This window comes from Mastacembelus armatus, chromosome 6 (assembly GCF_900324485.2).
Source record: "Mastacembelus armatus chromosome 6, fMasArm1.2, whole genome shotgun sequence".
Taxonomy (NCBI): Eukaryota; Metazoa; Chordata; class Actinopteri; order Synbranchiformes; family Mastacembelidae; genus Mastacembelus; species Mastacembelus armatus.
Window position 1 is genome coordinate 21,447,563 of NC_046638.1, and position 21,731 is coordinate 21,469,293.

The 21,731-nt window shown below is 39.3% G+C and overlaps 1 protein-coding gene across 3 annotated transcripts in view; it reads right to left on the reverse strand.

Annotated features, from left to right (window-relative positions):
- trim44 (tripartite motif containing 44) overlaps positions 1–21,731 on the reverse strand; it is a 38,596-nt gene that overhangs the window by 4,826 nt on the left and 12,039 nt on the right. For all 3 annotated transcript variants that reach the window (XM_026311898.1, XM_026311899.2, XM_033325275.1), the window contains one exon: positions 18,058–18,080. In XM_026311898.1, coding sequence (XP_026167683.1) covers positions 18,058–18,080 — 23 coding nt within the window. The remainder of the gene's footprint in view (positions 1–18,057; positions 18,081–21,731) is intronic.

Below are 21,731 nucleotides of genomic sequence, written 5' to 3' on the forward strand. Positions count from 1 at the left end.
CTTATTTTATTCCTGTTTAGTCCTCAACCCCATGGAGCTCTCTGGGAGATAGAGGAGGGAGGGGTCCTTGCCCTGATTAAGTTTGAATTCCCTGCTCCCAGCAGAGAAGCTGCAGGACTCCTAAGTCATCAACCTCAAAGACCCCTGTGTGAATAATCATGCTGCACTAGCTTGAATATGCTGAATGGGTTTGAGCTGTGTGTGTTTTTCTGTGTAGAAAATAGAGAAGGGCAAAGGGGAGGAGCTGAAGACCAAACATAGGGTTGTTGATTGGCAAGTGAAATTTTCTTAGTGAAGCAAAGAGGCTGAGTGCAGTATACTGGTGTCAATCATTCACAAGGAAAAATAACTATTTCAATTTCCAATTCCAAACAGTGGTGATGCTATATAAGTGTACTCTATCATATAAGATGGCAGGGCTCATTTCCTAAGCCCTAGGGGACTATGAGGGTTAGTCTAATGAGAGAGGATCCTTAATGGTTATTGATAGAGCCCATGAGGACAGACTCTTATCCTTACTACCCAGTGAAGCAGCACACACTGCCACTACTTAATGAAGTAAAACGTGTCACTTCTCCAGGAAGATTTAACCCTACAAACAGCTTTGCTGTGGCTAGAGGTGACTGCTATAGAAAGACAGCTCACATAAAGGAATGAAATAGGTAACAAAAGGGGTGTAGACCATCAATGACATGAGAAAAGGAGAGGAAATAAAAAAGTTTTTGATATGGAGAAGGGAATACAATGTAAAAAAAAAAAAAAAAAAAAAAAAAAAAAAGGGAGTAAAAAAGCACACTGAAAACCTTTATGAGTAATTTACCATATCACTGCTAATGCGCTGCTGGATGCAATTGTCCATAGTCCTGGAAAAGTTTACACCCTTCTCTCTTTCTTGCCATCTTATCTGCTAACTTCCTCTCATGTGTCTATAGATTTTCTTTCCTTTCATCCAACAGCCCTATCTAGGGATGAGTAATTCACAAATGGTACCTGCACACATCTTTCAGTAAGCGCACCCCTGTGAGCACCCCAAACATTTTGCACTGTGATGACCCTGCTAGGCAGAATGATAGATATTGATGCATCCTAAAAAGAAGACATGTGAAGAGAAAACCAAGGAGGTGGAGGAAGGAAGGAAAGACAATTGATCAGAGTTTCAGGAGGGTGAAGAACAGAGAACAAAGGGGGGAGAGCCACAGTGCTAGCAAGAATTGACTTTATCTTGACAGTGGCTTGTCTCCGAGGCTCAGGTTGAATTTTCAAAATAATTTTAGAACATTTCTTTATCATTTTAGAAGTATCAGCCGGCGGTAAATATGCACCTATGTGGATAATAATAATAATGATAATAGTTCATCACCATCATCTATTGATGAATCCTTAATAAAAACAGGGAGGTAGGTCATTAAGGTTTTTGTGAGAGTTGAGTTCCTGGGGTCAGATGGGGTTATTAAGATGAATGAATTAAGATGAATTAAGATGAGTTAAGATGAATGAATGAATAAATTCATTCATCCATCCATTCATACCCCTTTATTCCTAACCAGGGTCACAGGGATCAGCTGGAGCCTATCCCAGCTCTCTTTGGGTGAAAGACAGGGGTACACCCTGGACAGGTCACCAGTCCATCACAGGGCCACATAGAGACAAACAACCTCACACACTCACACTCACTCCTATGGGCAATTTAGAGTCACCAATCAACCTGACATACATGTTTTTGGACTGTGGGAGGAAACCAGAGTACCTGGAGAAAACCCACACAAGCACAGGGAGAACATGCAAACTCCACACAGAAAGGCCGAGTCGCAAACCTGGGACCTTCTTGCTGTGAGGGTGCTAACCACTTAGCCACCATGCTGCCCATGATCAGCGTTAGTTAATTTTGCATTTTTCAAATTAGTTGTACATTGATTACTTTGCCAGAAATGGCCAGATACTAACACAGACCTTGTCTTTACAATTTTTATACAGCATGTTTTAGACAGATCAACCTTTTGTTCTATAATTTTCAAAAAGATGCATGCTTATCTATATACTAATAAATACATAAAAATGCTACTTTACCTAATTGAGGACATTTTGGCTTAGTCAAACTAAAAAAAATGTAAGAACCCCTTAATGAAGGCTGTTTTAGAGACCTTAGTGTTTTTTACAGTTACTACAATCACTCAAATCATTTGCACTCTATCGGTGAGTAAATAACCACACACACACACACCTTTCCATGTCAGAGGAAAGATATCATTATACCCAGGTATGATGATATCATGCTGCAAAATAGATTTTGTTAGCCATGTTTCAAATAATACTATGAAGTCTGCTTGAGTTAACTGTGCCCAGACACAAAAGTCTATTTTTGGTACTAATCATTGGACATTTAAATGAATAAATCCAGGGCCAGGTCTTTTTTAAAATTTCTGCACTTGTGTCAATGTGCATATATTAAGGTCCATGATTAGGCTGAACAGGCATAATTAATAGATATAAGACAACAACACAGTTACTTGACCTGCAGGGAACATAATTCTTATTTTTCATATTATCCTCAGAATCAACAGAGTAGCAAATGCTTGTTAGGCAGTGACTCTGTTGAATTGTGATGTCTGTTATGTAAGCAATTCCCGGGTGCTCCAATTCAGCAGTACAGAAATGAGCGAGCAATCGGCAATGTGGTAAGGCAGACGGTATCATAATCCACCATGTGGAGGCAGGTGGTGGTAATTAAAAAGTCAAATTTAAAAACAGTCATAATGACCACTCATAAATTCAAATCCATTGTAGACACTGTCATGCTTACAACAGGTGGAATAAATTGTGTAACAAAGATGCCAAAGATATACCATCAAAACACAGGCTGACAGAGACAAATGATGTGCCTCCACCTGCAAATGATTTTCATTCATGTACTTGTCCAAAGGTCTTGGTATTCTGGTGTTTATAAATACTGGGCTACATCATACAAAGGCCCAGTTAACACTAGGACCAATAAGTTTTAGATTTTCATGTATTCAACCTTTATAATATAACACAGACTGTAACAAAACATTGTACTAACAATACATTAATAATGTGATCTATCCTGTCACCCTGTGTTGATTAGACTACTATAGTCTGGCCCATGCTACATCACAGAACTTTTGACTTCATATGAGTTGCACAGCCTGTGATCTTTATATGAGGTCTGTCTGATTTTACCAAAGCACATTGAAGACCGAAGGTAACCGTGAGGTCTCAAGGTCTGAGGCTTAAGAATATCCAACCTCTAGAGATCAGTCTAAAGAGGTCTGTAAAATTTTCATCTCTGGATATACTTTTTGCATATTGAATAATTTAAGACATCGTCTAATACACAATATACTTATTTTAGCACAGTTTCTCATCTGTCACGGTGAATCTGACAGTGGTTATTGAAGAGTGAGGACTCTATTAAGATTCTATGTGGAGAAGCTGCTATGTGGGCACAGGTGCTACCAGCTGTGCAGGTGTTGGAGGTGAACAGCAGAACGAATGAGTCACAGCTTGGATTTCATGAGTGCTTCACTGTCTGCTCTTAAACCACTCACACACAGGACCCGTATTCAATGCACGTTTGATTAAATGATTTGATTCCTCCAGCATGGTCAGAAGGATGGAGGACAAAGAAAAATATGATCACACATGCTGGTTTTCATCAACTTACAATGACTTGCATGAATTTCCTGGAGACTATTCCTAACTTCAACCTGAGATCAAATCAGCACCTTAAAATTCAGTGATTTACATGGAGGGAGCTGGAATCTGGTTCCCATGTCAAAGGCAAGGTCCCCACAGTGTGAGTGTTCCCGGGCACACACACATGAGACATGAAAAACAACAGCAACACTGTTTTTCCTACATGAGATAGCAGAATAATCTACATGGATGGCTGACATCTCTGGCCACTTTAATGACAAATCAGTAAAAGTCTCTTTATGGCTGTGCAGTAGCCGACGTTGAGTCACAGCTGCAGCAGTGGCTTTGTTTACGTAATGATTTATTAGGTTGAGGAAATTCCTTCCCTCACAGAAAATAACTGCGTGCACTCATGATATACACACTGACCGCAGTACACTATATATAATGAAAAATATTAAACTGTTATAATTTAACAATTTAATCTAAAATAAACTGCCACACCCCAGAAAACTGTTGTCTCATATCAATTACAAAGTGCAAGCCTTTCTGTGCTCATTTGATCATTTGGAATGAAAAATTTGTGAATGAAACTCCAATACGCACAGACAAAAATGTTTCTTACTACCAGAACAGCAGCACTGGTGAAACTAACCTCCTTAAATAAAAAACAGCCTACCACTATATTATAAACACTGAGCTAACAAAATTATTTGTTACAAACAATAACAGTCTGCCTCTTTCAGAGTCACTGCTCTATTCATACTGTTCAGTGGGACTATCTATTGCTTGAAAAACAATGCAACACCCTGTGGTGTTTCCACGCTGTTCCAAAGAATTCAGTCGGTTCATGGAGAAAAGCGAAGAGACAAGGCACAACAACAGGCTTTGCATGATGGTACAGGGGACAGAGAGCTATGGGCTGTTTAATATGACCCCATGTGTGCACTGCAGCTGATTCATCAGAATAAAATGGGAGTGGCGAGGATGAATCCATCTCATCATACACCAGATGTATCGCCTCAAGTAGACTTTATTCAGACTTCTGTTCACTATTTTAGAATGCATATTAAGAAGTGCGGTACAAACCAGTCCGACCTAGGATTGTGTGCAAACGACCCATTACATGATGCATGTATTATGCTGAGGATGCATTCTCCTGCATACATACTGCGCACAATGAGATGGAAAGATCTGTGATGCAGAATAAAATGGTATGCTGATGCTCAGCCAATCAGAATAATCACACAGGTTTGTCTGTGCTGCAGCAGGTGTGAGGAGTTGAATGAATACTCTTATTCCTCCATGAATTCATTTCTTGCTTGTTTCGATACAAGTACCTGTCGTTAATCATACAGAGGAATTAATGCAGTGCTATACAGATAAGAGCATTAAACCAGAGTAAAGACTCCGTGTTACTTTGGCACTAACTTGTAGTGATTTTACAATATCTGTGGCTTTTGAGGCACTTAAAGAATTGAGAAAAAAAAAAGCTGCAGCAATCTTATCCCATGTAGTTCATAAAAATAAAACTGCTCATTAACATCCATCCATTAATTATCTGTACCCGCCTCTTCTATTTAGGGTCACAGGGATCTGCTGGAGCCTATCTCAGCTCTCTCTGGGTGAAAGGCAGGTCACCAGTCCATCACAGGGCCACATGGGCATGGACAATTTAGAGTCACCAATCAACCTGACATACATGTTTTTGGACTGTGGGAGGAAACCAGAGTACCTGGACATATCCCTGTTCTCGCTTGCTTTAGCTGTATAATTGTCTGTGGACCAAATACACCATTAATACTTCCTTTAAAGCCTCTTGTCACTGAAATACAATCTAACAGTCAACATTTACCTTGAATACCATACCCCTGTGTAGGCACAGGGCTGTGCTTTCCAATTTTCCAGAGCCATTATACACTTGGTCACAAATTAAATGGCAATGAAAGACGTTAAGAAGATCCCTTAGAGGAGAGCAAGGAGCACATAATAGAATCACCTTAATGGTTCCCCACGACAAAGACAGAGGAGAGAGAGATGACAGAAATGTTGGATATTGTCTCCTAATAGGAGGTGTGATCTTCTGGAGTCATTTTCTGTGCTTATTCATTTGACATAAATACATAGCTATACATATTTAAAATTCACATCCATTAAGAAACCCACAGGGTGTTTATGAAAGAGGATAAATGGCTCACTGAGGTCTGGCACCATTGCCTGTTCTGGTGATAAAAGGTAAATGCTATTGTTTGGTGTTTCATTGGGGAGGAGACAAGAGCCAGTCCTGGACTGGTGCTGCTCAAAATGTGAGCTCAGTTTACAGAATACAACAAAGTAACAGGCAACTATTAGTTAAGAACCAGGACAAAAGCTAAAAATTAAGATAATCTTCTTTGTCTTTAATCATGCTGACACTCTGCAAAGCAACACAGTAGTCCAATCCAGCTGTCAATACAAATCTGTCAGACAGATATTTAAAAGCAGTGAATAAATACAGTGAATGAGCACTATATTTACCATTACCTTTAACATACAGGTTTTGCTCAGTGGTTAAGGCAGTACCTTTTATTCCATATTTTACATTTATAAAACACAAAAGAAAGTTTTAATAACTAATACTTCATTATCAGATTTTGTATTATATGTTAATGCTGTCCTTACAGTACTTTTTTTACTATTATTGATGATCAGGGCAAAAGTATCCATGGTTAGATCAGAAAATCTTCTTTAAGTAATATATTAATATAACCTACTTTGTCAGACCAGCTATCTAAGACCACTTATAGTAGGCAGACTGAAGATGTAGTTCAAGCAGGCTGAGCTTGCTTCATTATACAGGTCTCAGTTCTGGGGCTATCCAGTGTTTGCCAAGAAGAGCAAAACTTCATTTTCCTGTATGCTTTTTTAAGATACAAATTTTAAATGCAGGCCGTGCCTTTAGCTTAAATTGAAATTTCTGTAGTATCAAATACGCCTTTGAAGTTTGAATCTCAAGCCCACAAGCATGGGTAAAAAAAAGAGAAAAACACATTGGAGAGATAAACTTTTATCATTCCTTCGGAAAGCGCACAGCATCAGCTTACAGGTAATGAATAGTGAACACCTACACTGCCCCCACTCTCATTTTACTAAAACCTCTTATATTCTTCTTTCCGTTCCCTCCTTTGTGACTTTAACTTGGTTGTCATTTGCCCACACCATAATGCTTTCTTGTCTCTTTCCGTCTCTCCTCTCGTCTCAATAGGCCCCATCAATCCAGGGTCACTGAAATTCCTTCCTAGCTGGTTCCTAGCTGATTCTGTGCAGGCTGTCATGTGACCACTGAACTGGCTCTGTCTTAGGGCCAGACAGCCATTATGAAGACTGACTGGTCACAGCAGCACCCACACACTTGGCAGGCTGGCAAAGCGGACCCCTGCTGTCTCTTTCAAACAACCCCCTTCTCTAGCAGCGGAACGCCGGCGCCACCTTAATCAGTGAACTGCCCAGGTGCCCCAATGAGCTGTCCTACAGTCAGGACCACTCTGGAGAGATTTTAAAATTACAAGCTTGATTATATCACACTTGGAGCAATCATACTGACTCCTCCTCTGCCAGGGACATCAGAAGCACATATGGCCATAGGAGGAGGAGAGAAAGAAAAAAGTATTTGTCTATAAGACAGAGAAAAACAGAGTCGGAGGACAGACTGGCTATTAGGCAAAGCCTTCTGTCACATGAACCACCCCCACCCTGCATCCAAGCACTGTCATCCAAGCCCTCAGTGTGAAGGACAACCAGACAGACAGCCCAGAAAACCTGGGCTCCAGACTGTCAAAACTCTCATCTTGTCTGATAAAAGTCTCACATGCCTCATCCATCCCTCTCCATTTTTCCCTCTGCAGAATGTTAAACACGCTGTGGATTAAACAACTTCCCTGAGGGTGCAGCAAGAACACTTTCCCCTTGCAACAAACAAAAAGATTAGCAGTTGTCTCTAACCTACAACCAACTTTGGGCAAAAGTTCTAAATACATATTTAGCGCTGTAATGCAAATGTATTAGAATTGACTCTACAAATGATAATGGACAAACTGAAACTACTTTAGATTTTATTAGTCTGAACTGAAATTAGTTTTTTTTGTAACTGCAGCATTGTTAACTGCAGCACTGCAGCACAGTGAAATACAGGCATGGGGCTTGATAGCTCCCCTGTGCTGCCTGACTAATAAACTTTTATGTGTACTAATGCATCCTGTAAAACCTTCCATCATAAAGCCTTCCTTCTCTTGAAGGTGACATCCCCATGTCGGATATTTCATCATCAGCAACCTGGAAGCAATTTCATGTCTTTTAAAGAAACTGTGAGGCTTATCCATTCTCAGAAATTGAATCTTTATCTGCAATCTCAGGTGAATACAAGACATAATTTCTATTTAAACCATGCTACACTATTGCCTTACATGGACAGAATTCACAACATCATCAAAAGCAGTGATAGCTAATGGTTTAAAAAAATGTGTGAGCAAGATTGTGATTGAAAAAGTGAAAAATGTTCAAATGGGAACCCATCATAAAAAGCTATTAATTTTCCATTGACACTCTCCTTACAAAATAATGCTGGATTAAGGTGATTTTGTAAAGTGCATGCTGAATATCCCATTAGAGTACTGGGATCGTTAAATCCCAACCATCTCCTAATTCCTCTCGAGCCAATACTATAAAAGCCACTACTATAAATCTCTCCTGTGACAGGGCCTGTCGTTTGGCTGCTGAATTAAACATGCCAACCTTTGCACATTTCTCCTTCCCCTCACTGGGAGAATAACTGAGCAGAGGGACAGGCTGTGGACTGTAAGAGAGAGAGAGTATCCTGACAACCACCCCACTGTCACGTCACATGTGCTGTGTCCAACTGTGAAAAAGAGATGTTTTCCAACTGTGTTCAAATGTATGCACTGTTACTGTGCTGAGCTCATATCTTGGGCCAGAGGTTTGATAAGGCTCTGATTCATTGCCCCTTGGTATAGCTTGCCACTATCATCCTCCTACATCTCCACCAAGCTGAAATCAGACCTGTAATTCCACCCAAAGGCTGTGATGACCATTTGTATGTGATTAAAGAGGACATAGTAGGTGAGAGCCTGGCATTTGCGTGTGAAACCATATTCCTTTCTGTGTGGAGAAACATTTGCCTTGTTCTTTCTGTTTCGTCACTAATTACCCTAACAGTGCAAGTGTGTTCGTGTGTGTATGTGTGTGCATGTTTGGTGTTTATGTGGTGGTTTTAGGATGAATAATGAATATTTATACACAGTGTGACATCTTTTGAGTGCTTCTACTCATGTGTGTGTCTGGGCATTGCATGCATGAGAGGCTACATGGTAAAATCTGTACAGATCTAGTATGACAATCTGCCAGGTGGATAGAACACACAGAGAGAAAGAGTGTGTGAGACGGAGGAAGTGGGAGAAAAGGAGAGAGAAATATGCAAAGAGTTTCCAGAGAGCCTATTTTTACTGTCTGTAAATGGGTATAAATTCCGTGACAAGACACAAGACAGAAGAAGAGGGAGCTCTAATTACCTAGTCCACTTCCTGTATAGGATGTCATACCCAAGCCAAATCATGTTCTTCTCAAATGCAAACAAACCAGGCAGGCACCTGCAGATTGCCTATAGTGTGCAACATGTCTATCATATTTGCAACTGCCCAACAGTTTCCAGAGGTGGGGTCTCAGTTGACAACATTGACAGTTGCAGTCCAACTGTTTAATGATCAATTCATTGCATTTGTGGTTCTTAGTGAAATCTCTCCTATTGTCAACAATTTACCTGTTAAACATCATCACTGAAATCATGTTAGAGCAGCCCTGTGATTATATTATTGAGTTCGAAGCACTGCTGTGCCTAATTACACCTTCAACTAGCAACTGGCATGGCTATGAACTCTTTCTGTGAAAATACCTTACTTTCATGTTTATTACTGATTAAATGATGATTTCATTGTCAACCAGAGGGTAACTTCATCTTTTGCTCACTACAATACAAAAGCAGCACAAGGACAAGTAACATACTGTAATATAACACAAAAAAGAGTCAAGGCAGTCTCCTTTAAATGTACAATCTGTGCCACAGGTGTTACATCAGATAGATCATGCTTTACAGCCTGTCAACGAAAAATCCTACAGACATGACACATGACTGACTATAAAATACTGCTCATTAACAAGAAAATGGGACGTGGAAGGTCATTGCATCACTGCTGCACCAGAGCTTCCATCTAGCCAGATGTGCTTTGACATTTGATGGAGATAACATCTGTGCCTTCGAAGCAGCAATCTAGGTGCTGTTTGATAACTCTCTCCCTCACTGCAGTTCTTTAATCATGTTCATCTTACTTTTTGTCTTCTCACTTTCTTCTTTTGAAATAATTGCATGAGCGTATATACACAGACACAAAGTACAACACACGAGACACAGGCAGTCTCGACACTGTTTCAGAGAGAGAAAGTGAACGGTAATTAACACATTTGGATTTATTTTTTATTTCCGATATGAATTCCTTGCAGCCTTTCTTTTAACTGAACACACAAACTGCTTCCACATGGCTTCTATGACAATGTGAATATTAGATGAGACAAGTCTAGTTGGGTAATTTAATGAGCGGGTGCAGAGAAAAGGAATTAACAAGACAGGCAGGTAGAAAGGAGTGCAGCACACAGAAACACTGATTTGTATTCATAAATAATAAAGTAGATAATAACACATCAACACATTTTATGACATGACATAAACATGACATATTTACAATCACAGAGACAGTAAAAAAAAATGCAAGACTTGAAAACAATGAGTATGATTTCTCAGTCTAAGTGATTTAGTAGAATACAGGCTACATATTTGGTAGCATAAGGTTATCAGGAAGCATATTTGTTGAGGCAAATATAACAAAATATAAACCACTGGAAGAGATAAAATGCTCATGCCAAGAATCTTGGTGAAGTTTACTGTCAGAGACTAACCTATTGTTGCTGTCTTGTGTATTGGAGTCTCCTGAAATATTATTTGCCATGCTTTCTTTCATTTTTTCATGCCTTTCCCTTCTGTATTACCAGCCTGCCCAGAAACCCTGCTGTAGTTTCTGAACTTTTACACCCCCCTTGTTCTTCCTCTTTCCTCTTCAGCAGTCTCCCCACATATTCCTTGCTGGAGTGAAAATGCATCCATACAGGATACAGCTTATGCTTATATCATCTCAGCCTGGTTACAACATACCTGTGCTCAATTTCCTTTCCAAATTGTATCATTACAAATGTCAACCCTTTATCATTTCCTTGCATGTCTTTATTACTAAGCAGCTTAAAATGATGTTAAAACACAAATGTCTTCTATTCCCTTAGGATAAGAGCATCAGCCTGATTAATAAAATTTGAATTGCAAAGGTTCTCAACCCATTACTTGGTGTTACATCTAGCCTTTTTCACTCTTTGAGGCAAAGTTCAACAAATATGAATATTTAAGAAATCCTGTCCTGCTTGTTAAATTGTTAAAACCCTTTTCCAGTGATTCACTGTCAGCAGAACAAAATGACAATCACTGTACTGATACTGATCTTTGAAGAAAAGCACACACAAACACATGAGCACAAGCAGAGTACAATGTAAGTATGAGTATAAACACACCTTTATCCACATGCAAAGCAATGGAAAGGAAAAGCATGCAGGAAAAAGATATATTTTACACACATGGATTAACAATCCATTATTCATAGGCACCACAGGCTCAGAGCATCAACACAAACACAGCTTTAACCATGATTCTGCTGCACTATAGCCCTGAAATTATCACTGACATTTAATGCCAACTGTCTGCTCTCCAGGTTCACTGACAACAGACATCACGCGCGCACACACACACGCACACACGTGCGCACACACACACACACGCACACACGTGCGCACACACACGCACACGCACGCACGCACGCACACACACACACACACACACACACACACACACACACACACACACACACACACACACACACACACACACACACACACACACACACACACACACACACACACACACACAGCATTCAGCAGAACTCTCATATTTACCTACACTGCAGATCAATACTAGAAGCACTCTTAAAGCTCTGGTCAAAGCACTATACACTGTTTCCCCAGCCCACAAAGGCCCCGTAGGGGATGAGCAACTAAAATAGTTCAGCAGTACATACAGCTCTTTGAAATCCTGAATTACATCAAACATATCTCAAACATATCCCCAGTGCAGTGAAATCCAATAGCAAAATAAAATGCATGCCTGTCATGACCGTTCCACAGAAATATATAAGTAAAGGTCTATTTTTTTTCTACAATCCTTATTCATACTTGCCACTTTTACTGGACATTCAATAAGACAATTTTCCATTTCCCGTCATGCTGTTCGAATTATCATTTTGTTTTGGAAAGTTCAGATGGAACCTAGAGGCAACCAAAGTAAAATAGATGTGTGGTGTTAAAACAACCTAAACTTCAGACTTTGGTTTAGGTAAATTACCTCATTTGTACTGAAGAAAACTTTTCAGGAGAAATGACTGCCATTAGTCATCACAAAGTACAAAGCCAACAGAAGCAAGCAAGCAAACACACACACACACACACACACACACACACACACACACACACACACACACACACACACACACACACACACACACACACCCACACCCACACCCACACACACACACACACACACACACACACACGCGAGCGCACACACACACAGGCACATGTACTAACTACATATTTTTTCCTTTAACACCTCTGCACACACCCCAACTTCCCACACTCCCAAAAACTGCTTGATGTGAGTCATGCTAGTTGCAACAGTATCCATGAAACACGTGCCCACACATACACACAGAAACATAAATGATACATAAATGAATGACATCTAAAAAAAAAATGAAAAAGTGAAGGAACATTGCGAATGTGCCATGAATTATGCATGCTTACACTCTCTTATCATCTAAATGCATGTCTCTCTATTTGTCAGTTTGGTTTGTGTTTGCTTTGCATTCATTTGGGACATCAGATCGTGGAATAGTGATGGCCAGAGGGGGGGAGGGGGTAAAGAGATAGAGATACAGAGAGAGAGAGAGAGGGAGTATTAATGAAGAGGTTTCATTACAGTCATAACAAGCTGCTGGGCCAGACATTGATGCATTTAGCTGAAGCATTATAAATTTTTAAACAAAGGCATGTTGACACACACACACACACACACACGCACACAGAACAACACAAAGGCTAGAGGGCCTGTAGCCTAGTGGCTCCTTTTATAGCAGGTGATGTAAATTTTTCATTAGATGAAAAGCAGCTCCCTTCTTCCACGCCTTCATCTCTGCTTCACACAACCTATCTATTTGACCCAGTAAAGGACAACACACTCAGACAGACAGATAAGCCATATTCCCAGTATACCTTGTTCACTTCCCTGTGAGCCACCTTTGCCTTTGGTTTTTGTGGGATGGAGGATGGTCTACTGTCTTCACTCAAACATCCACTGGATTTTTATCAAAAGATCCGGTGGTGATTTGCCATTTAGCCACAGAGTACTATTTGAATTCTAAACACTTTGTTTGCTGTTATCCATAGAAAGATGCAAAAATAAAACTTTGGCTCAGCTTTACCTTCTATTACAAATTGCTGCTCTTTGTGCTCAACTCCCACTCTCTCAGTATCTCCTCTCTGATTGTGCTCAACTTTGCCTGTCCCCTCACTCAGCTCTGGCACAGTGTCACACATGTGCCAAAAAAACAGCCAAAATGATGATGTCATATTAAAAAGCCGATATGGCAGTGGTGTTGCCTACATACACATCTAGAGCTACACTGCTTTCATGTAAAATTGGGTTTGTGTCAAAATGACCTAATGATCTGATGAAAAGGCCAACATTCACTCCACTTTTAGCTTGGTTTTCAGTCTCCACCAGCTGTTAAAACATTTTCCTTTAGATGCTAAATTTCCCAGTGTGTTCACCAGCTAGTCATAGCCCATTTTGTCTGCTGATTAGTTGTTGGCACAAATGCAGTCAATGAACCTGAACCAAAACAGTTCATGAAAATCAAAACAAAATACTAAAAAGCTCTATGGAGAGGCAGAGCTGGGTAATAATCCTGAGTTCATCTTATGTACGCCATAATTTAGAAATTAATATATATTAATTAAAAGAGAGCTGGGATAGGCTCCAGCAGATCCCCGTGACCCTGGTTAAGGAGTAAGCGGGTAATACTGATAATATAATACTTCAGTTGTCCTACATTTAACCCTATAGACAGAATCTGATTACTTTTCAGCTGTGTGTCTGTGTGCGTGTGCGTTCAGGCTGCTCCCTACATAATAAAGTGAGCAAAGTAAAAGGCAGGAGCCCCTGAGATACAGTGGAGACCTGGATGATTAGAGCAATGAATGGGAAGGATTTTGCATTATAATTAGAAGTGCTATGCTCCCCAATGGTCTTTACCATTTAAATGTGATTATACCGCGTGATTTATATACTCACAAGGCCGCTGTTACTCTTGCTAAGTAAACCTTCCCTGTGTTTCAAGGCTTTAACTTTTCTTGATTTTTCTTACAGATTTATTCTTACAGAATAGTTAGTATTATTGGCTGAAGTGTTATGGTGCTTTTCCTTTGTGGAGATCAGAAAGACTTACTGTCAGATAAAGCTTCCACATTCCTCCCATCACACTTATTTTTGTCTATTTATTTACATCATTTGTTATGTATGCATTTTACTTTCAATCATCCTCGCCTAAACATCTGTATAATTTTCTCTTTCTTGCTTCGTGATGACGGTGATGACGGTTTTTATAGAATAGGCCCTGGGGTTTCACATACACAGTTCCTATTTCTTCTTTTTTTCTGTATCTGTGTACAAAACAAGTGTCATACATTAACACAGAGATACCCTTTAAATTCATGTGTGCCATTTCATTCCTCATTTTCATTACTCTGTTAGCCATTTATCCAGTATTTTTACTTAGTTTACATTCTTTATCCTATCTGGGATTACAGACACTGGCAAATCCGCAGTAACTCTGTGACACTGAGTTATTAACATAACATCATTGCTATAATGTTCTATATAAACCATATAATGCTGTTGTAAATAGTTATGGCAGATTAACTTAACTGCTTTGAAGGTAACAAAACAACTGCAAAATTTAAACGAAGGCACTCATGAAGAAGGGATAAATGTTTAAATGTTTATCTAGCATTCAACATGTTAAAATAAGAACTTGTGTTATTTTCTTGTACTTTCAGAAGGACGAGTGCTTGACCTCAGCCTAGCACTGTTGTTAGTGTCACCTATCATATTGTCTTTCTTGTAGCAGTACAACAATTTTGCCTTCAGGCAACATTAAGTCAATGGTGCATGTAAAACATCAGCAGTTTCTTCAACTGATATTCACTGAATGAGAAAATACAATCAATATTATTTTCACTGTGTTGTTTTTACTTCAGTTTCCACAGCAGCACAGCCTCCTCAGTGAGGAGTAAAAAAATAACTGGGTGAGATCAGGGTTAATGAAAGATAACAGTGATAAAATATACAGTGAAAGCCCTACAACTGTTCAGCACAGCAGGATGTCCAGGGCTCAGGTTTGATAGTTATGAAGTGCTACTAACTGACTTTGTGAATTAGACAAAGAACAACAACTACTGTAACTGAACCATAATTTATAATCACTCGTCATTAAAATCATGCAGATAAGGATGGAAAAACACTACAACACTTGCATGGGGAGTACATCAATAAATTCCTTTTTGTGGCCAAACATCCAAAATACCTGAGCAAAAGAACTTTTAGTTGTAGAATCCTGAGACAAACAGAGAAACACTTCCATGTGTACTAAAAATAAATCTTCCAATGTACCAACAGTACTGCAAATAAGTCTGGTCACTGGAATTCCTGAGTGTGCATTTCTTTTTCTCTCGTTGACTGTCTCACTGTTTTTGCATCTATTTCATGCTTAAGCACTATATCAGAAGAGACAACAAGAAAGTGGCTTTCTGGAATTAAATCAGTATTGCAGATGCAGAAATAAGCCATTTCCTCCTATCCTTCATTTGTGTGTGTGTTTGGACAATTGGAGATGCTCCCCCATACTGATCAGCTACAAAGATTCCTGATGTCAGAGCCCAAATTCAAGCACAAATCAATGGCACATCAATGCTCACAGAGAAATATCATGTACACACACAAATAATTTGTGAAGAGGTTGCAACAGCAGGATTAGATCCAGATGATAAATATTATTCTGATATGCTAGTCAGAACCAGTCATACTGTGCATACACTTAGATATGAACTTCAGCAATTACAGAGACAAACGCATACAGTAGATACTGTAAACATGCTCACAAGACACACACACAAGCACACATACAAAAGACAGAAGTCATTGACATTGGTTGCATGAGTTGTTAGAGGGTTAAAGCTGAAGAATGAAGGTAACTTTTGCAGTGCATCACATAAGAGACAGAAGTGTGATGACTGTGCTGTGGGTAAGATTTATATTTAGAGGAGAACAATTTTTGGCAGGCATGAAGTACCTATGTTAAGAGGCTTGAGGAAAGGGGGGGACTGTACTAATTAGGAAGTCCAGGAAAGATGCAAGAGGGTGCAGCACTGTGGTCCTGTGGAGATGCTCTGTCTAGCGATATGGGGCTCAGACAGCGGATTAGTGTTTCTGCTCCATAATCAATTTGCTGTCTAGATCCTATTGCACATAACCTAAACATCCCCTCTTCATTTGATCCTGCAAAATCTCTCTCCTCCTGCTCCTTGTTTTTCCATCCACCAGTTTCACTTCTTCCTGTTTACTCTATTGTTTGCTTTGCATTCAAAGCTTAATGTCTTCATCGCTTAACCAATATACTGAAGCTGTCCAGAAAACACCTTTCTATTTTGGCTTTTTTTTGGCCTTATCTTCTTTGAGCATTTCTAGCTATAGTAGATTCTGCAGCCACTGCGTTTTAAGGCAATATGATGAACTTTTGCAGTAACTGTATCTGTGTGTGTGTGTGTGTGTGTGTGTGTGTGTGTGTGTGTGTGTGTGTGTGTGTGTGTGTAGAAAGGTAGAGGTTGAACTTAAGCAAGGGCAAACCGCTCTGTCTCACCCTTGGGTCCAAGCATGCTGCCATATGCTCCAGAGCTTAAGGGTCATAATAGTGGCAAACCAATCAACATATTACATGTTGGCATCATGTGCCAGCCCTGGTCACAACTTCCTGTGGTTATTAAAAGCAAACACACTACACTCCAGAGATCAAATAGTGTACATTTCTCACAAGCACGCAATGACACAATATCAACAGTATATGAAATTAAATTTAAAAATCTGTTAATTACTTTATAAACACAAGCAAAACAAGTATTTTCTTCAGCAAACATGTATTTTGTGTAACATTGCACTATTTTTGTATTCAGCCTTCATTTCAAATAAAAGTCTTGCAGAAAACAAGGTTCTTTTCTCTGAGGACAGATGTGCTGGCATTTGCCGAAAATGTGTGTGTGTGTGTGTGTTTGACTCTGTAGAGGGGAGGAGTACTATGACATGAAAGCCCAGGGAGACAGCAAAGGGGAGAGACAGAGACAGCAGGTGGTGCTAGAAATGTTCCTTCTCTAGAGAGGAGAAAGAGGTTTTTCATGACAACAGATCAATAAGTGTGGGACTCGGAGAGGACTATCCGTTTCAGATTGTCTGACACACATATATAAATGTGAAAGATGTAGTCTAGGCAAACACTGACAAACCAACCATAACACCATCTTAAAAAAAAGATGGCTGCAATGACCAGTCCAGTTTCTCATTAACTCTCTTATATTTGGGCATAGTAGAAATGGTAGAAATGTAAACAATATACTGCAGACCAAAACTTGAAAATGTTGTTTTAACATACAGTGAGTGTAGCATATATATTTCACACACACCAACATCCTCACCTAACACACACACACACACAGCTGCAGCCTGTCAGCTACTGGCCACAGCTGTCTTATTGGACCAGGCAGATTGTCACCTCTTCTGGTTCTAGCAGGCACACACAGATGAGAGCTACTAATTGCCTTGCTGGGGCACCAACGTGACTTGCATGTAACTACACTGTTTTGGAGGTTTGGGAGGGCTGATGTATATAGGTGACAGTAGTGAGTTTGTAAGCTGTTTGAGAGTCAGTTGGAGGTGGAAATGTAAGAAGGTGAGAGTGGGTGTGTGTTGTTGTGTGGGATGAACACTTGTCAGTCCAGTGGTGGTTGATGGCATAAGGACCACATTGAGATGATTTTGAAGGGTCCTTAACTATCTTGCTATAAAAAGGTGAACATGAATCACAGTGGCAGTCTTACCTTGGCCTGGCTTCAATGTCGTGCTGAAAATGAGAGAGAGAGAGAGAGAGAGTGAGAGAAAGAGAATAAAACAGGTGTTGTGGATAAGAAATGAAATCAAATAAAAGGTAAACAACATAATTTACATCAGCATCAACTTGGTCCACAGCTGGTATGGCTCTAAATCTGACCAATTAATTTTCACTTTCATCCACCAGGTGTGCTCATGTATATTCATGAGCTTTTAAAGGTGCAAACTGGAGCAGAGCGCCAAACATATTATTCACATGGTGGCTTTTTTATTTAATTTTGATTGAGACTTAAAAGATTTTTCATTGTCAAAATGATGGCCATGATTTGTTGACTGCCAGTATTTGGTACTCTGCAAGCAAAACTGAATCATATTTCCAATTCTGTCAATTCCTGGAAGATGTACATGCATAATTTACTTACCGGTAAGATTTAAACTGTACCTACTCTACGGACTTTCAAATAGACCTGTAGACTGAGTTTGGGACGTGTCAAAAACACACTTCTGTTGTGGATGTGACAGGCTTGCCATCTCTAGCTAAACTATAGCTAAACTACTTGTAATACCATTCTTGATCTCATTTGGTCTTTTTTCAGCCAAGAAGACCTAGAGCACAAGACGACCTTCTGTGTTACCTTTAATATTCTGCACAGTACTGATGATACAGTTGCACTGAACCATGACTACCATTCAGCTAAGCTAGCTGGCCAGATTTGAGCTAACAACGCCTTTAGGGCAGTGCCTTCCTGGCAGCACGGCGGGCGAAAGGAGAGCTGCTGAGTGGAAGCTGTGGAGCATGGACTGGCAGTCTGCCTCACTGACAGAGATTAGGCTCAAAATACAATTATCTTCAGATCTGGACAAATTTGTTTCAAATATTGGGGATTACTAAGATTTTTATTGGTTCACTTTGTCAAACACTTCAATAGAATCAAAAATCAGTTTGTGAAATGAGGGTGCAAAACTGAATTTTACTAAAGCTCTTGACTGGTTGCTGTAAGACTGCCTCTATACAGTGCATACATTTGCAAATGTCCTTCTGTGACTCCATTGCTTGGTGTTCAGTGCTGGGGTTACATTATTTCTTTACTATTATCAGTAAATTGACGAGACCACTGAATACTAAACGCAGACTATACTGTGGTAGTATTTGTCATATATTGTGTGTATATATTGTATTTCTTTAATATTTGTTTTGATTAGATTATATTACAGCAATAAAAATGTTACACTGTTACAGTCCCAGTTGTGTGCTTTGACTTCATTTGGCCCAATTAAAGAGTTTGATTTTTTAGAGCGACCCCTCACACAATTGAAATAAATATGCTGTTAGAAAGAAGCTGACAGCTTCTGTCCCAGTTGTAATAACCAGTTAACAGTATAGAGATAAATTATACCTTGAGGGCTGAATAATACAAAATTTAACATATCCTATATTTATGATATAACTTAGGGGGATTAATCAGTAAGTGCACAAAACATGGTCTCTCAAAGCTATGAACAACTTAGATTTGTGCCTGTTATCAACAGATGGAAACTGATTCTGCTCCCTTCATAATTTAAAAACAATAACAACATTGGAGGGCTTCACTAGTGCATGATGTACCTTTGATGTCCATGTGGGTTTGCAATCAGCTCATATAATAAATTATTAACTGTCAGTTTTTTTTATTGTTTTCATGTTATAATGATTCCCTATATTCCACCTCTGAATATCCAAACACAATCACAGACTAAGGGAACCTTGCAGAACCTTTTTGATCATGCATGTGAATATGTGGTGCTGCACAACTGCACAATAAACAAACACAATCTTTACAGAGCTTGCCTACATGTGTGTTCACCCATGTGTGTTCCTGTACCTAGATTTAAAGAAAATGAAGAGAACCAGTGAGAATTTGTTTGACCCTAAGCAAGAAGACTCACCACAGTAATGTGGTTTGTTCTATGGGGAGATATTTAAAGGATGAGTTTTTTTTTTTTTTTTTTTTTTTGCTAGTGAAAAATATTTTTCATCATAGTAGCTCCATTCCACAGGCTTGTTGTTACATGGCTGCAGTGTGTGAGCTCTGTACTCCTAAATAACAGTCACTTTTCTGACTTGGCTCGGAAGGTGCCAGAATTTATTTTCTTGTAAAAAGTTAAAATCACAGCACTATGAAAAAGTGCTAGAGGCAACAGCTGTGGCTCTCTGGCAAACAGGATTAGATTTTGATTTATGAGAGGAGAAATAAACCAAAGCCAGAAAAGCAAAAAGGTTAAACATATTTAAAAAAATATTTTTGTTTGAAAATATATTTTTGTATTAGCTGAAGGCTAACGGCCTTGTTTCAATACAGTCTATTTTACAAATGACAAATTTTAGCTTATATACAAGGTTTCATTCATGGATTTCAAATTTCAAACACTACTTCACAGCAGTACTTTCTAAGTGTGGATGATAAATTCTACACTACTGCGGTTTCTGCTGGTAATAGCCTTTAGTGCTGAAACAACAGATTGTTCAATTGGTAAAAATTGATCTTTGCAAATATGAGTACTGCTTTTCTTCTTTTTCATAGTTTAATATTTTGCTTGTCCTGGTAAAACATCACATCAAACTCGGTGAACAAACAAAGAGATTTATCATTATTGGTATTTTCATTGGAGTCAGTTATTCTCTGCACTTTTACACATCTACAAATCTTGTACTGAAAAAAACAAAAGCTGCAAGAGGACCTGAGGCCATACGAACTCCCTTTAAAGCTCACTTTGTCAGACTACATGTACCTAAAACTCAGCCCATCTCACTCTGAATTGCGCATGCCAACACAGAAGCTGGAAAACAGAACTGTTGCATATGCCTGCTCTCTACACCTACATGCACTTTTCCGGTGACCATACATCTCCAAATAACGCTGCCCATTACTTCTTCCAGCAATAACGAACAAACGAGAACAAGCGAGGCAACCATGAGTGATCAGTTGGGGCCTTAATAAACCTGACTCACCATGGATTCATTTCTCAGTTAGGAAAGCAATTTGCACATCAGGTACGACCATTACTGCAGCCCCCTGATCCCACACAGCATCACCGGGGAACACTCAAGCCTCCTTTCTTGACTGTGGTGACTAAATTATAACAAGTAAAAAATGGACCTGTGGGATATTTTAATTTGGGGTCTATAAAGTGAAGTGAGGCCACTAAGGTGACTATGTATGTAAAAAGAAAAGTTACAACATATCCAGCTGCTTAAAATTTTGTTCCATCAAACTACCTGTATCAGAACACTTAGTTGACGGTGGGATGACTGTATGAAGAAAAACTGCATTTCTCTATGCGAACATGATGCATGTTTAGAAAAATAAAGCCAGTCTGTCCTCTCATTTGGAACTTGTTTACAGTGGCACCTGTTCATCATATTCATTTTGCAGGTAAATGGATAAATATATCAGTCAACCCTGTGCATAATTACTATTAGGCTACAGCAGTTGAGTTATGTAGTTGACACATGTATGGCCAAAACAAGAAAGTTCACACACACATAAACACTGTTCAAAACATAAAAACGACTAACTGTGAGTCCAGCTGCAAGCACAGGATGATGAAAGTGAGAGGACATCTGTGATTTGGAAATGGTTTAGCTTCATGACTGGAAATGCAACAAATCTCTAACATTTTAAAA